The 16785-nt window shown below is 41.7% G+C and overlaps 1 protein-coding gene across 2 annotated transcripts in view; it reads right to left on the reverse strand.

Annotated features, from left to right (window-relative positions):
- Nucleotides 1–2561: 2561 nt before the first annotated feature.
- LOC655664 (transducin-like enhancer protein 4) overlaps nt 2562–16785 on the reverse strand; it is a 58683-nt gene continuing 44459 nt past the window's right edge. Inside the window, exons 7-13 of one of the 2 annotated variants that reach the window (XM_008203263.3) lie at nt 16294–16319; nt 6971–7084; nt 5143–5488; nt 4916–5093; nt 4534–4783; nt 3858–4481; nt 2562–3612 (exon numbers count right to left, since the gene is read on the reverse strand). In XM_008203263.3, the coding sequence (XP_008201485.1) occupies nt 3505–3612; nt 3858–4481; nt 4534–4783; nt 4916–5093; nt 5143–5488; nt 6971–7084; nt 16294–16319 (1646 nt within the window). In that variant the 3' untranslated portion in view covers nt 2562–3504. The remainder of the gene's footprint in view (nt 3613–3857; nt 4482–4533; nt 4784–4915; nt 5094–5142; nt 5489–6970; nt 7085–16293; nt 16320–16785) is intronic. The other variant, XM_008203264.3, reaches the window with a different exon arrangement.

Genomic DNA, 16785 nt, shown 5'->3' on the forward strand with positions numbered 1-16785 from the left:
GTAAAGTGGTGACACCTTTGTTGCTAAAATCGTAGATTATTTGAAGGTATAATGTGCAATTTGAATAAATTTTGAAAGCTCCAAAGCTCCAGCATATCAACTGTAGAAACAGTTTTATTTTTGTTCAGAATTTGTTTTAACTGAGGGGAAAATTATTCTACATTCGACTGGAAGACAAAAAATTTTAAGAGATCTTGTATCAACAGTTTCAAAATTGTAACTTATAGGACCCTGCAATTTTCAGCCTATTGTCAAAAAACGATAAAAAAATTACATTTCTTCATCCCCATTTGGACTAATTTGTTATAAATTTCGCAACAGTTAGTAAATGTTAAAAAAAATGTAGTCAAAATAGTAAAATTTCTTATTGGTTGTCTGGTCCGTATTTGATGGAACGCAAAACAACTTGTGGCGCGGATGTCAATGCCATAGAAAGGCGTTTCCCAAAACCTTTAACTGACCCAGAATTTTTTCGATCCACCGAAATGTCCAACAAAATAGTGATAATTACTTACGTAAAAACAACTCGTTATTAGACTCGATTTAGGAATCAAAACTCGTGCTTCAGTGATATTTAGCAAGTGAAATTTGGATCAATCGCTTTACAAAATTGTTTTATTTTACATGCAATGGTTATGTGTTAAATGTCACGATTAAATAATATATCGGTTCAGACTTGTACAACCTTGCAAATTTTAACACAAAAGAGAGAATCAGGTAAAACGTTCTTAGAAATTTGCCGCCAAAAGTTTATAAGGTAAAGAGGTGACTTAATTATACTACCTGAACGTTGGCCGCCAGTTAGGTCTAAAAATAAAACTTCTCAAATGGAAAAATAGCAATTAATTTGACTAGATCTGGTAAACAACAATGAATTTTTGAGTTTCGACACCGGAACATGTAATTGCAAGTGACTAATCTGGGTTTAATGAAACCTTGTTAGAATCTAAGTGTCGATAAGAGCACTCAACTGCTGAAATGAATAATTCAGAAATAAAAAATATATGCATATTAAAACTGATGACGAAATCTTCCGCTTTAATCGCCGCAAATGTTTACAGATTTGGTAAAATCAGTGACTTTCGGCCTTACGTTGCCCTAAATACCCTTAATTATCATTATAATATTTAGCTTCAAGTTGTTCCAAATTGTTGTAAATAGTCAAGGCATTAGATTTATGTTTCGTTAAGGAGGCGTGAAAAGTGATTACTACTTGAATGAGAGGATCCGTCATTTCTCTGAAAGCCCTTTGTGCAATTTCCAATACGTTGAAAAATGGTCCCACGTGTCCCCCGAAGAATATCCTCCTGCTTTTGTGGCACAAAAGCTTACAAAAATCCGTAACGCTTCCCCACTAAAATTTCACAAAGACGTAAACCGAAAAATAATTTTTTTGTTTGTGCAAGGCCAACAACCCCGAATTTTCCCTCATTGTGCTCGCTAAGTACATTGTGGACCAAGTACTTACCTTAGCTCCAGGTAAAAATAACGATTTCACAATTCTTTTCATAAAGCTGTCCATTTTATTACCCGAACTTTAGTGAATAGTGGTTTCACGAGATGTAACAAAAGGCATAAATCCTCTCGTAAAACTTTTCCGTTATTCTTTAACGCCGCACTGCAATTAAATTAGCGGCGGTCCAGAGGTGTATTTTATAAATTTACTAATAAATTTTTCGGAAATGCTCAGTAGCGCTCCAACGACCGTCATAAAATTAAAATTCTTGGACGCGAAAATAATGCTTTCGTTCGGGACTTCCAATAGTTTTTTTTGGTCAGGTGCATATTTCATAACTTCTGCAATAAATTGTACTATTCAGCATTGAAAAATGTGCCAAACATTCAAATCGGGCGGAATAGCAAACATTAAAAGTTTGCAACTTGAGTGCCACTCAATTATGGCTATTACGGACCATCAAACTCATTTTTTACGTTTTTTGATAACACGCAGGGAGACAAAATGCAGCAGAAAATTAATTGCTAAAGCAATTTTGGCTCATTTTAGAAGTGCTGCGCCCTCTCGCAGCCAAAAGCTCAACCTTCGTGAAACGCCTTAAACATTCTGTAAAAGCTTTCAGGAGATTCCGCACTCGAAAATGGAATAATTAAATTTCCTCTGTAAAAGGGTGCTCTATTCAAATTTATTAATTGAGTTAACTATTTCAGAACGTTGGAATAAATTGTAAAGTTAAAATTGGAATCTCCAGCATCAGGAACTTTGAATAACTTATTGTCTCTTACTGGAAAACTTTTTTTTATTGAATTATTCTTGTGGTTGTATAAACTATTTGCAATTTTTTTGAGATCGCTTTTTTTTAAATCAATTAAATCTATAAGAATATACAAAAACAGTAAAAAAAAACGTCGGGTAAAGTTGTGAACTACAGAAAAGTAAAAAGAAATTCTTGAAAATAAAGTTGAAGAAAAAGAATGAAGGATTTATCATCGATAAAATGAAGCAGTAAGAATGTTCATTTAAATGGAGGGTAATTAGTGTAGTCAAGAATTGGAATACGTGGTTGAGGAAGTGGAGATTGGATTGTTGAAATGATACGACGGCATTAAAATGCAAGTAACATAAGTTTTATTTTCAATTGTATGATAAAAATACATTTGTTTGGGCTATTGTTTGCTTGTGTTGAGGTATGAAAAGTTCATGTAGTTGGTCTATTGTAAGTTTGTATCGTGAATGAACACACCATGAATTGACGTGTACATAATAACACGACACGTTAATCTGCGCGATGTTATCTTGTACACGCCACTGAACAACGTATTTGTTTAGAAAGGTAAAGCATTACCTATTCGTCTCATATCTAGATATTAAAATTAAGATCTGTATTAAAACAATTGCATGTTAAATATTAAAAAATAAAAAACAATAATATATTTTTCCAATTATCTACAAATCTCTAACATAAATTTTAGACGTATTAAATGCTATCTAAACGAACCGAAACACATTAATTTACACAAAGGTACTAACTTTTGCACATGCAAAATTGGAGCAAATTTGTGTAGGCAACACTGAGATACTTTTTAAATTTTATTATCGACACTAGGATTAATTACAAATATATAGATAATATACATTTGTGTTCACGTTCGTTTTATTCTTCAAGTCATGCTCCTGCTACATATTAAATAACAAATAAAAACAAGTGCACAATGCTCTTATCGGTGCTATTTACAATCCCCGACGGAAAACTCAAAATCATAAAAATTAAGTATTCATGTCGATTTAACAACACGCTCATTCAACAAGGTGGCTGTAAATCATCTCAAAGAATCGTTATTTACAATGAAGCATCTTGGTTCATTCAAATTGTCATGGAGATCACTGAATCTAAGAATAAAATCTAGTATTTTCACATCAGATCACTAATCTTGCTGTGACTGTCTTCATATGTTTATTACACATAATTATCACATTTTTTTCTTCAATTTAAACTACACGGACTCAGCGTTCGGCACTGAAGTTGGTGCAAAACCACTCGTTTGTTCCTAGTAGATGACTTCGTACACCGTCGCCTTCTTGTCCCCAGAGCCGGTCACAATGTACTTATCATCCGCAGAAATGTCACAACTCAACACACTCGACGACTCCTTCGACTGAAAAAAACAAAATGGCAATTGATGTCAAATAGAGCACAAATTGAGAGTTTCTGTGTAATTAAAAATTAAAAAAGAAAAAAATTGTAAAAAGTGACAAAAACGAAATAGATACGTTGTCAATAACTATATCTACACAGTAACCTTAACCACAACCTAAATACAGTTATTGTCACCGTATGCCCATCATTATAGAGCCAGCAAATTTTTAATTGATGGTTTCTTTGCTAATCTGCGTTAATTACCTGGAATATGCTGGCCCCATAGGGCGTCCTCCACGCGTTCAGCAGATTATCCTTCCCCGTGGAGACAAACCACTTCCCGCAAGCTGCAAATCTCAAACTCAACACACAACTCTCGTGCAAATGTAACTGGTATTTGTCCGGTTTGGTGGCATGTAGCACTTCAACGTTCGAATTTTCCATCCCGACCGCCAGCCACTCGCCCGTGGGGCAATACCCCAGCGAGAAGATCTGCGAGCTGAAGTCGTGCTGTTGCAACTGCCTTCCTTCCCGCAAATCCCAGCTCCGCACGGTATTATCCAGCCCTCCCGTCCACAGCTTAGTGCCATCGGCGGAAATGTCGATACAGGAGGCCCCGTCGGTGTGTCCCTGGAACTGGCGAACCAGCGTCTGGTTGTGCAAGTCCCACACGGCGATGTGGCCGTCGGAACAGCAGCTGAAGCAGACTTTGGAGTCGGGGCTGATGGCCAGCGCGTAACAGGCCGGGGCGCTGGACGTCAGCTCGGCCTTTATCCGGGGCGTGGGGCTCGCCAGGTCCCAGATGGACAGGTTGCTGGCTTCGCCCCCGACGATGAGGGTGCGCCCGTCGGGGAGGAGTTTCACAGATCGGATGTAGTTATCACGTTGCTGCAAAAATTTTATCAAATAAGGGGTTATTACAAGAGATAGGTTTACATACCAAACAGTCTAATTGCGATACCGGACTCTTGGATCCGGGCTGACTTATATCCCAGACTTTGACACAGCCTTTGCCGCCGGTATAAACGTATTTTGTTGGGTTGGATATTGTCACTGCACAAACCACTTCGCCATGACTCAAAGTGTTTATTTGGCGGGCGTGACGGGGAATTCCGGGACCTATTAACGCGTCCGGAGGGAACGGAACGGGCTGCATCTGGCCGTCGGCACTAACGTGGAACGAGTAAGCTCTGCAAAAAAAATACTACAATGTACATCACGGTATTCGAATCAAACTCAAAACTTAAATTATTTGTAAAATATTTATTTGAATGGCAATCACAAAAATGTGTTCTTTTCGCATAAAGCCCGACTTTACTTACGGCTTCCCCCCGGGGATGCCCCCGAGTCCTGGCACGACGGGCGCCCTCATCTGCGAGTGCGGATCGTAGCCGACTTGCAGCGGCGGTCGCGGATAATTATTCAAAGCAGGTGGAAGATTGTTATGGAGTCCGCTGTAAGCCCCCGCCGCTGCAGCTGCTTGTAGATCATGTGGCGCTCCTAAAACCATCAAATTATGCAAATGGTCACTCTTACACACCTCCATTACCATTGGACATGCCGGCGAGGTAGGGCGGGTATTGTCCCAACGCCGGCGGTTTGACCACCGGTTTGAGGCCGCTGGCGGCCGACGACGACCCCGCCGCCGACGTGGGAGTGACGCTTTTCGAGATGGGGGTCGACGGTTTATCCCCGTCGAGCTTCTTCGTCGACGGCGTCGAGGCGTTGCTGGAGGTGCCGGAGCGGGGGCTGTGCGGCCCCGGGTGCTCCTTCTTGGGGACGAGCTTATCGATGCCGTTCTCGCGGGGGGACGTGGTGCCGTTGGGGGGCGACACGGGGTCCTCGGAGGCGTCGTCCACCACCAGGTCCTGGTCGCTCTTCTCACCGTCGCTGTGCTGCAAGCCGAACGGCGGTCAGACACCAACTCGAATTTTTTTTAGTGGTTGTTTTAGTAAATTAGTTAGGCGTTCCGTTTTGTCTGCGATCGCTCGCATTAAAAAGTTGTGGGATTTATAACGGTGGCGTGATATCAAGATATCAAACAGACACCGTAACGGCCTATTATATGGTAAATAGATCGTACTTGTCGCAAAATGTTAAGTAGCCTACGCGTTCTGCAGACGGCTGCAGGCGGGAGGTGCAGTCGTTGGGACTCCTCACGGACAGTTTTATCGTACTATCACAAATCACACGAATAGCTGCATGTCGTGTACTCCTGTCCTTAAATATACAGTCATGAGACGAGGAATCACGACCGAGAGACGACTATTTGCTGATTAGAATCCGATTCAGGAAGCTGTCAAAGCACGAGATTTAATTCAAATATAATTTAAGGCCCGGCTTCCGTGACGGGAAGACGTTAGGTGGCGCCGCTAGTCGTTACTCGCCAAATTAGAGGCTCAATTATGCTAAACACAGGATTATAGTTTCCGTCGTTTTAAAATTAGGTCGAAAACAGAAGAATTTCCCGGCCTCTGAGCCGAATAAATAAAATATGCTAAACTAAAGTCAACCTCGGCACTAGATTAAGATACCCGATGTGATAACTGAAACTACAAAAATAGTTTAAACTGGAAGATTCGCATAACGATATGCCATGAGAAAATAAATATGAGCCAAGATTACATAATTATGCATAAGATTGCACACTGGCAGTCTGAAAATTCGAGAAAATATTTTTCCAGCTTGTCCTTGGTTATTTTGATTAAGTTGATATAAAAATAACAATCTGTGTTCCGCCTCCGCGTCGTCATAAAGTGTGAAAAATAATAATGTGTGAAAATTTTCGTAAAAAGCTTAATTTATTCGCGGCACATTTCAGCCAGCGCCTGAAAAAACGCGCCGCTGTCATAAATAATAATCATAATGGTTAAAATTATTCCTCTCCAAGTTTATGGTCTGACCATCGTAAAAATCAAACCCATCTTGTAATTAATTTCGCGGCGCAAACCTTGACAACATTTACATTTTAATAGCGTTTTATATCGTCGTAAATAAATTTATCTAAAAAGAAATACTTTCAATGTTCATTGCGGTTGTGCCATTTCGAGATGAGAAATGCAAGTGCAGTTCAATTTTGTTATTTAGGTCATGTGGCTTTGTAATTTCGAGATGTACTTTCTTGAAATGCTTGTTAGGCGAGTAGTGGTGACGTCTTTCCAACAACCGTTTTACATTTTAATAAAACATTGAATGCATTTAGTGCACGTCTCGTTTATTTCGTCTTATGTTTATGTCTCAAGCTGTGAACTGCATTACTAAAAATAGAATCCAAGACTGCAATTTGAAATATATCTGCGCCATCATCTTTATTTTGCAACTAAATGAAAAATGAAACGTTGGGAATTTATTAGTGGGTTAAAATTGAAACTACGTACTTTGATACTTACGTGTCCCATGTCTTTCTCCTCTTTCTTGGGCTTCTTGTGTTCGGATTCTTGTGGTGTTCGGGGGCGGTACTTCTCTCGCTCAGCAGGAGATATCGAGTTCCGCTGCAAAACAAAACCGGTTTAGTTTAAAACCAGTTTGCTCAAGAACCGGATTTTCTAGTTTGTGCACTATTAGCAAAAGTGTCGATTCAATTAATTAGCGAAAACGTCGGAATGGCATTAAAGTAACCGGGAATTGCAGTCGCGAACGTACTGTTAATAATCCAGTAAATGAGGCGTCTGTCGCGATGAAATAGGTCATGGAAGCTTTGGAGTTTTACAACCCCTCTCCGTGTGTTCCGGGCAATTTCTCGTGCGAGCTTCGAGTCGATGAAGCTTTTATTTCCCCTGGGGAATTTGTCCAAGTCGAGAAATGAAACTATACCGAACCGAAACACGTATTTTGTCACCGGGATGTCTGAATCCGACCGAGAAAAAAGAGGAGAAATGTTCACCTCCGGATCCACCGCATATGTTACCATCAAATATTTGTTCGCCAACTTTTGATATAATGGGAACGGAGATGGCCTTTCCAAACTTCGTAATTGCCAACACGGATCGATAAAGTGACAAGATTTCCAACAAATATAAATATGGATAGCGGAGACATCATTGAGAGTGGCACCGCGAGACGCCTTTACACCCCTTGAGTGCGGTTTTATGCCCTCCCGCAAGAGCACCACGTTTTCAAAGGCTTTATGTAACATTCAACTGTCACCTGTACCCCGAAAATACCCCTAGATATATTGCGGAGTATCGCCGGAGAATACGAAACGTCTGTTGGATATAAATTATGTGTTTATCCTTGTATTACCGATGTTCTTTTTGCATACAAACGTCCAAGTTGTAGTTTTATTTCCACGAGATTTACTCAATATGCTGATTCGACTGCCGGCAAAAACCCTTTTACAGCCGAACGTTTATTAACAACGATTAACATAATCGCCTTCAGTCGCTAAATCGCTCCACTCGCTATGTTTGTTCGGCTTCATGGCCGTAGCCAGGAGACTGATTATTGTCTTGTCCTCATTCCTGCCGCACAATTAATATGCGCAAATGTTCATTAAGCGTGTATGAGGCTTTTCCGAGTAGCTATTAATTTTTATTATCCCATTCAATGACGATCAAAGCAACTTTAATTCCAGGACTTGCAAGGTTGGATCAGTATTTCACTGAATGTTTAATTAAACGAAGATTAAAGAAGTTTTAAATTGGAAACTAATCACGCCGACCCAAAAGTGTCACTCCTAATGGGAGCATTATTTTAATTTTTGCGCTGTCACATATCGAAAATTCAATTATTAAATTCGGAATCAAAGAGAAGGTAATTAATCCCGTCATGCGAGTGGTATATCGTTTGATTTGCAAATTCATAAATCACGGCACAATAAATCAATTCGATTAAAACTATAGCAAACACATAATGAACAGGTTTATCAAGCGCAATTTATACCTGTTCCGAGTGAACCCAACATGTACCCGATGTGTACCAGGTAAATCGCAGCTGCCAACAAACCGTTTTCACGTCTCTAATCATTCGGTTGGACCGCTGAACCGGAAAGATAGGGTGACAAACCGGCTTTAATACATACAAATATTGTGCGTATAAATTGCATGTCTCATTCCGCTGCACACGAACTCGTCAAGCGGACCGCTGCCCGTGGTAATTAATTGGGGCCGAACGCCGAGCAGCGGTGAGATGTAAGCAATGGCGCCAATTTAGAATTTTCATCTCGGGTTTTACACCGACAGCTCTATTTCCAAGGAAAGAGGGCGCTATAAAATGCGGAACTCATTGTCCTCCACCCGAGCGAAAATGTTTAATAGATAAAGATACCCCGGCCATAAAGCCTGAAAGCCGGTAGCAATGTTTATAGCTTTGCTAAAAACATAAACCATAACTTTAATATTTCTGCATATATGCCGCAAGAAGCGTCGCAGAAAGCACCTATACATTGTAAATATTTCGTGCCCGGGCAGGAAACTGGGGATAAATCATTTCGGCCGGCGTTTAAAAATGATGACAATGAATCCATAACAGGGCGCTAAACTAGTAAAGTGCACGACGAATGAGGAAAGCTAACTTTATTGCCGTGCCTGTACAATGGGGGCCATTCAAATGCGAGGCACATATAATAACGTGGACTTTATTGTTTGTAGTGCCATCCTGTTCGCTCTCTCGAGAAAATAAAACTGCCACAAATCTCCTGCTACGCTCGAGGGCCCCTTCTTTTCCTACACCCTTCACATTATCACGATGTGGAAACGGCCTAATTCACACCCATCCGAAAAATTAAAGCCAAAACAATCATCGAATCAGAAACAGTCGGAGAATATAAAGTGCAGTTTCGCTCGACCGCACAAAAGGTCCGTGATTTGAAACGGCGCTTAATACAGGGACGACGTACAACACACAATATAAAAGGGTCGGAAGCGGCCGGATTTAACAATAGATTAGAGCACGTCACTTTACAGCGCGGTCTGCCTCTGGCAGAAGAATGTGCTAGTTTTTCCGCGGCCTGTAAATTGATTAGGGGCTGAAAGCCGGCGCGATTTTTCAGGGATGACTCGATTACTTTAGACGGTGCGTTTGAATGGATGCTATTCATTCTAATTTACTACAAGCAACTTTCCAGCCTGAAATTGAGGAGGCTGGATCGTATTAAGATAAATTAGCGAAGGAGACAGGAAATTACCGCTGACCCGCGCTTGCGAATAGTCGCGCATTCGCTTCAGGGTCCCACCTCTGTTAATATTTAATTTGACGTTATGTGAAATGTATAACGCGTTCGGAGTGTCACTTCTGTAGGCACAACATTCTTACATCACACGAGTGCAAGTCGTTCGACTCCGCTCCGTTACATCAAATATTTATGGTTCGTTGGAGCGTTTATATTCCTATGAGATTTTTACTGGAGAATTTACAGATGGCATAAAAACTCATTCGTGTTATTACCTTTAAATATTTGGTATCTCTTTATTTCCTCTCGAATATATTCAAGTCTCTGGCGATAAAACATTTTACGGCCGCCAATTCGTGTCGATAGTTTTAATGCCGCCATCATCGGAAATCGGTTTTAATTGAGTTTTCGTCGGTATTTTTCGGCGGCTAATTGATTCGTTTAAACCGTTAAATATTTCGCATTGGGCAAAATCGAGCTAATTAGCACATCGAGGCCGTGTAAAGTTAACAAAGAGCAAGCGTTTTGCATTTCGCGTGGGCGTTGAAAAATCGCAACACAAAGTTTGACACGTTTCAACCAGACTGTGACCCTGTGTGCGAAACGGACGAGGCAAGGCTCACATTCTCGCGCTGTTTTGTGTATAAAATGAAAAAGCAGGCGACTTTTTCAAAAGCCTTTGATCATTCGTACTCTTGACGCGGTAAATAGAATGCAGTTCGCGCTCCAGCACGTAGGAGGCGACAAATGCTCGCATAGACGAAAGAGCGGAATTCTGAAGGTTCACTCATGCTCCGGCAATCATCCAATAACGCACACTTCGTTTTGTAACGAGGCGAAAGCGCAGATTTATGAGACTCGCTCGCCGTTCGCTCGCAATTCGCTGGCGCTTGGCCAAATGTAGTGTGGCTAGGAATGTTGCCAGCGGGGCGATTGGGATTATTGGAAATTGTTGTGATAAGGTTGAGGATAAAATTGATGACGGTGCGCGCTTTTAACATAATTTTTGTTGAATGGTAAATAACGAAGTGCAGCCATGTCAGCGATAATTTATGGTTTACAAGAGTATTAACTATTATCTTTCAGGGCCTCCCATTAATTGAAAATAGATAAGCATCTATCATAAATTATGAGTAAATTGTTACGTGCAAGTTAAAAGTGTTGCGAGTTAATTATACTGAGCGGTAACATAAATGTGTATTCCCGAAACTGATTAATGATAATGTATAGTTTAGTTGCCTCCCTTTAATAATTATCGCCGGTTATCGTGGAGTGGTTTTATCGCCGCTAAAAATGCAGTCCGGAATTGGTTAAAGAGCAGTTAATAGTCAGAGACACCGTGAGTCAATATTAATTATTCAATGATCTCAAATTGAAAACTGATTTGCGCTTGCGAGGGTTGTGTTTATGCGGTGCGCCCGATCTCTTAATCTCTCTCAATTACCCCCGGCGAGTTCCGGCGCTCCCAGCCATCCCACCCCTTGTTTCTCTCCCGCGCCGCCCCCAATTAAAACTTGTTCCGTGCGCACTTTTCCGCCGCTAGTTATGCAACCGGCCGTGTTGGGGGTGCCACAGTTTTTACTCGCAAAACACGGATCCATGAATAGTAACATGCGTCAGCAAAACACACCACGAGAGCGTTATTAGTTATTACAAGGGGACAGACTGCACCATTAAGCAACATATTGTCCATTATGGGGCATAAGCGAGTCACTTAGGGATGATTCACGCTCACCCCCGATTATGACAGCGCCATGAAATTTTTTCTACGCCGATGAGGAAACAAATTATTTTAATTTTCTCGGTCATGCCCGAGCCAAATCTCGGCTCAGCCACCCTCCGTCGGGGATTAAAATCGCACCTTTTTATCATCGCTAGTTGTGTAATATTTTTTCATTCCCCCTGTCTGTATCTAATCCATTTAGCGTCCCTATCCGCCCTTGCCGGCTGTCAGCTACGCTTAATGCCGCGCTTTATTTCCATCCGACAAACCCCACAGCAACGGTAAATAAAGAACGAACCGAAGATGCTAGACCTGCACTTTCAATTTACTAAATTGAAACGCCGCATGTTTTCACGGAGAGAACGAAAAATACTGATTTCCACAGATAACAACATCACCTCAATATGTCTACAAGCGAAATCATCTGTCGGCGCACAAATACAACCCACGACATTTCATATTTCTCTCGACAAGTTTTCCGAAATATGCCAAATCCTCGCCCATTCATGAACAATTTTTAAGCAATGAAATGCAATCAAAAAGGAACACAAAAATTACTAACAAATAAACATTACTCCAAAAACAAAAACAAAAAGTGTTACGTTGGCGCAAAGTCCAATTGTTTAAAAGACCCAATTTCATTTTCGATTTGAAATTAGATTAAAAATATGGCTAAAAATTGAAAAATAATTTTCATTACACTTGTCTTAGTCGCACACTTGGCCTTAATTTTTGTACCAACCACGGTTAGAAATGAAAAATTAAAGAAAATAAGGTAACAGAGCAAAAGAGAGTGTAAAATCTGCAATGGTTGCGTGATCGTCAAAAAAGTATAAAGCGCTGGTCGCTTTGGCGAGTGGTTTCACGCATGGGGGCGACAGGAGTTAAATGGTGTGTCGGTGTGAAGTGGAGCGAGTAAATCTCTTGTGGCTGGCATAATGCAGCATAAACTATGCATAATAATAAAGGTCCGGATCGCGTCTTGCGTGCGGCATAAAATTTCTTGAAGGAGTTGTTGGCGGCGTCGAGAGTCGTCCCGACTTTGGGCTCGGCCGCAGCGCAACCGCGAAGCAACTACTCGCAGAGCGACTGTGAACAATTTACCCACTTTGCGAGTGGAAATTAGGACTGGGAAGTGCGACTCCTTTCATAAATTACACAATTACGGCGACGAGGGTGTGAACATCTCGAATGGGGTAAGGCAACGACACCCTCGAGGTGCAATTATACTCCAGATCCTTCAAACAACCCCTTACAAACCCATCTGGCTGCTGCGAGCGCTCGCAAGACAAAAGGCCTCGTTACCGGCAAAAAATATTTTCTGGAATTCTAAACTCGAGAGCAGTTTTCTTAATTTAATTAAGGCTGAGTTATGGCAGCGCTGCGAAGAAGAGGTTTCGTGAAATTTAATTTGGGTAACTTAGTATTGTCACAAGTTTAAATCGTATTCCCCTTCTTTGCGACTGGGGTTAATTTGGTAATTCACTGCGAGAATGCATTAGATTCTAAACTTTCAAATTCATTATTCATTTTACGTACTGCTTCCAATTTACATAAATGCGTTTCTTGCCTCAAAACGACTCGCAACACTCATTTTTATTAGCGCTCCCAACATCGACAAAAACTGATCCAATCTTCGGCGCTCTATTCGAAAATTAAAAATCAACATCGCGCTAATTAGCGATGCACATGCACTCAAAAAGATTAAACAAAACGAGCTCCAGGTGCAACCTGGACCGTTCACACGGTTGTGCATTTCTCTCGTGTCTGATAAATGGGGTCGGAGCGGGGATAATTTCGTTCTTTAATTGGGGGAATAGTTGGTTGAAACTCAATATTTGTACGAACAAGTTGGAAGATTCCTGTTAAAATTCAGTTTAGTTGGCGAAATATTTGTGCATCTGAGAGCAAAATGCCGGATGTTTTCGAGCAGGCGAGACGAGGGTGAGAAAACGGGGGTTGTAAGGGTTTAGAGACGTCTTGTGCAGCCGCGAGCACAGTAGAATGTAATTAAAGCAGCACCACTCTCTCGAGGAAGTCACACATTTAATTAACCCGAGTTGGCGCGTAATCGCGATGTTAATGGAGACGAATATTTAATTGCATCGTTATTGCTCTTGATGGATTCCCGGCGATCGATCCCGGTGAAAAAAGCGCGATGGTTTAGGTTTGATAATCCGTTGTGTCGACTCCAAAACAATATCGGGCGTTCGGCAAGCAATAAAATCCCCATCGCTGTTTGGTCAATTATACGCGCAGAATAATTAACGAATTTACAGAGAGATACCAGTGTAATAACATGTGGGCATGGAATGGTCGAATTGATTACTGCTTTTGTAGTCGATCAGTGTTTCCTGTCGGGCCAGAAATTTATGACCCGGTAAATTAGGACCAATGCGCCACATTAACATCTGTCCACGTATATACCACAGCGTGTTTACGAGCCAACCGCATTTTAATGCCTCTCTCTTCTTAACGTTCATAATCTAAGCATGCGATCGGACCGAATTTGCCCAATAAAACGGCGCAGATAACGCCCTCTACAAGTGGAGACACGTTTAATCACGCGACTTGAACACGAACAGGGTTGAGGAAGTCGCGGCTCTAACTCATTTACAAAACGATATTAACTCGAAGGCGTGCGTGAGTGGACTTTCCACTCGGTAATTACACTGCGTTAATGTACATATTCATCAATTAATTATTTATAAATATGTAATGAAGCGGGGACACGACAACTAATTAATATAAATAATAAATTCGGCTCGTTCAAGTAACGTGTGTTTTTGTTTCCCTTTCAATTACGGAATTATACGTTGTTTTCCAAACCAACAATTGATCGTTATCCATTTAATGACGAGGAATTATTAAGAATTAATCAAATTTGTCTTTGCGCTTTTGCCACGTCCGTTAATTGGACTAATTAACTAGTGGCACTTGTTGAACTGTTACTTTCGACTGCCTCAAGAGGTGGTTTATGAGGCCGCGCAGTCAATATTTGAAAAGTCGAGATGTGTTTCGCTCGGCAAACATTTCAGCCGTGTATAACAGCGATCACCAATTTTTCTCAGTGTCCAAGGCAGCAGTTCTGGAGCCAAAAGCTCTTAGTACGTCTGTGTCAGTATGATTGCGGTGGGCTGTCCGCCGCCCCCAATAAAAATGTAATGTGCTGTGTAAACCGTCCGTAAGCGGCGGCGTGGAGTGCAATGAACGGATAGCGCGCCCCCGACCGCAGCGCTCAACCCTAGCTGCGGTCGGGATGTAAACTTGTGTAGCGCCGCGGTCGAGTTGCGGTTTAGGGGAGAAACAAGACACCAGCGCTCAACTCCGCGTAGACAAATCCGGCCGCCGGCAGACGGGGATGTTAATAATTGTGAATGTAAACAAGCACCGTTCTCGTCCTTCTCTGATCCTCTTCGGAGATGTAGTTTGGGTCGTGATTCCGTGATCGCAAACGCTCACGGATGGATGTAGCTTGTTGCCTCGAGATTGGTTTGTTTTAGCATACAGATGTATGTAATATGTATACGTCTGTGCGGAAATCGTTCGGGTTGGGATTCGTATGCGAATGGAATGCATATTAGAACGGAGGATTCCCAGAGCGACAAGGCGACGATTTGAATAACCTTGGCCTGCCCCCACCCCAGCCCTCCCCACCACGCCGTTATTAAAGTATAAAAAGATCGGCACCGGCGAGGAGCGGAGAGTTTGTTTTGGTTCGGGATTAATCCCCCAATAAACCGCGCATCAATAATCCCGATACGCGGAATAAAAAGTCAATCAATAACCGTTCTCGCATCCTTCACTAACACGAACATAATGAACCATAAAACGTTCCTGCGGCCCAAATAAACTAAAATATAAAACCGGCAATATGTCTGTCGGTATATTGATACTATGGGAATCATCGTAAAACTTGAATGGCCTTATTCACTTTAACAATATGAGAAAGGGGGAAAAAGTGGTCGGCAGTAAACCAGGGAGCCGAAACACGTAGCACGACAGCTGTAGAGGAGTGTGGGGCAGTCATGCCTTAGGGTTGTTAATGTTGTAATCGAGATCCAAGGGTGTGATTGCACGTGTCGAGGGTCGGCGCGGAAAGGGGATATTACGATCTGTCACTTGTCCAACCCTCCGAGGGCTAATTTGATCCTGAATTCAGGATAGCCTTTGTGTACATAATAGTTTCAAACCAGTGTAAATATTGAAACAACTCTTAGCTACCTCCGAACCGAAAAACTTTTCAAACGAAAAAACCGTCAGATGTGAATAGGAAATGACTGAACGCTAGTTCGGTAAATTGTTTCAAGTCAATCGACACTGTCACCGATCATGCAACTCTCGAGGGTGGAAACTAGGGAATACTTCAATAAGGGGTGACAAATCACTGGCGGGATTACAAGCGAACGCGCTTCCAAGATTAAGCCCCCAGTCATTCGAGAAGATTACGATAGCGGTAGAACATCCAATAAAGAGTGTTACTTCAAATCTCCTCATAACTTTTTAAATTTGTTTTTCGGATAATTAATTCACACAAAAAACACTTTTAAAGCGAACAGCGAAAACACTTTACGGATACATCGCTGCGTTATTAAATTTTTACCAAACGGCCAATCATATCATAGTGAATAATGCATCCACTAATGCATTGCACGGCGCGATTAGGAGCGATTCCAGCGAGTCAAAGCGATAATCGTTGACTCTTTATTTCAATATGTTTCTGCAGTAAAAAGGAGGGACGTGGTGGCGCCGCCCCCAGCCGTGCATGCTAAATAAATAAAAGCGTACCGTTCTAGATGTCTGTATAATGCAAAAAAGCGTAGCAAAAAGCGTAATATAATGAAATTACGTATTCAATTGGTACTCACGTGACGCTCTTCGGCGGAGTTGATACCTGCAGGATCCATGGCAACAGCATCCAACAGCAGGCATCGTCCAATCGGCAGCAACATGGAACAATCGAGACGAAAACAATTGAGATAAAATGTACAGAACGTGTCGGTGTTTTTATAGCGCGGTGCATCTGTGAGCTTGTCGGATCTATGCTTTTGTGATTTGTACAAAAAGTACGTGACATGGAAAATGCATGGGAGATTCTTTTATTTGCGCGCGCTGCGGATGCGGCGAAAATAGACGGGAAACTTTACAAATTAAAATGCATTAAGCTGCGGATCATGAATAATAAATAAAGTTAAGTGCGCGATGGGAAGCTCGTAAAGGCTCGACGATTTTTCGCGGAAAATAATCACGGTAATGATTTTAATCGTGATTAGAAGAGGGATCAAAGTGGTGCCTTGCGTGACGTCTCGCGTGTGTGTGTGCGGAGATCAAAGGATGCAGCCTCGGCTGGTAATTAGTAG

This window comes from Tribolium castaneum, chromosome 4, assembly GCF_031307605.1.
Source record: "Tribolium castaneum strain GA2 chromosome 4, icTriCast1.1, whole genome shotgun sequence".
Lineage (NCBI taxonomy): Eukaryota > Metazoa > Arthropoda > Insecta > Coleoptera > Tenebrionidae > Tribolium > Tribolium castaneum.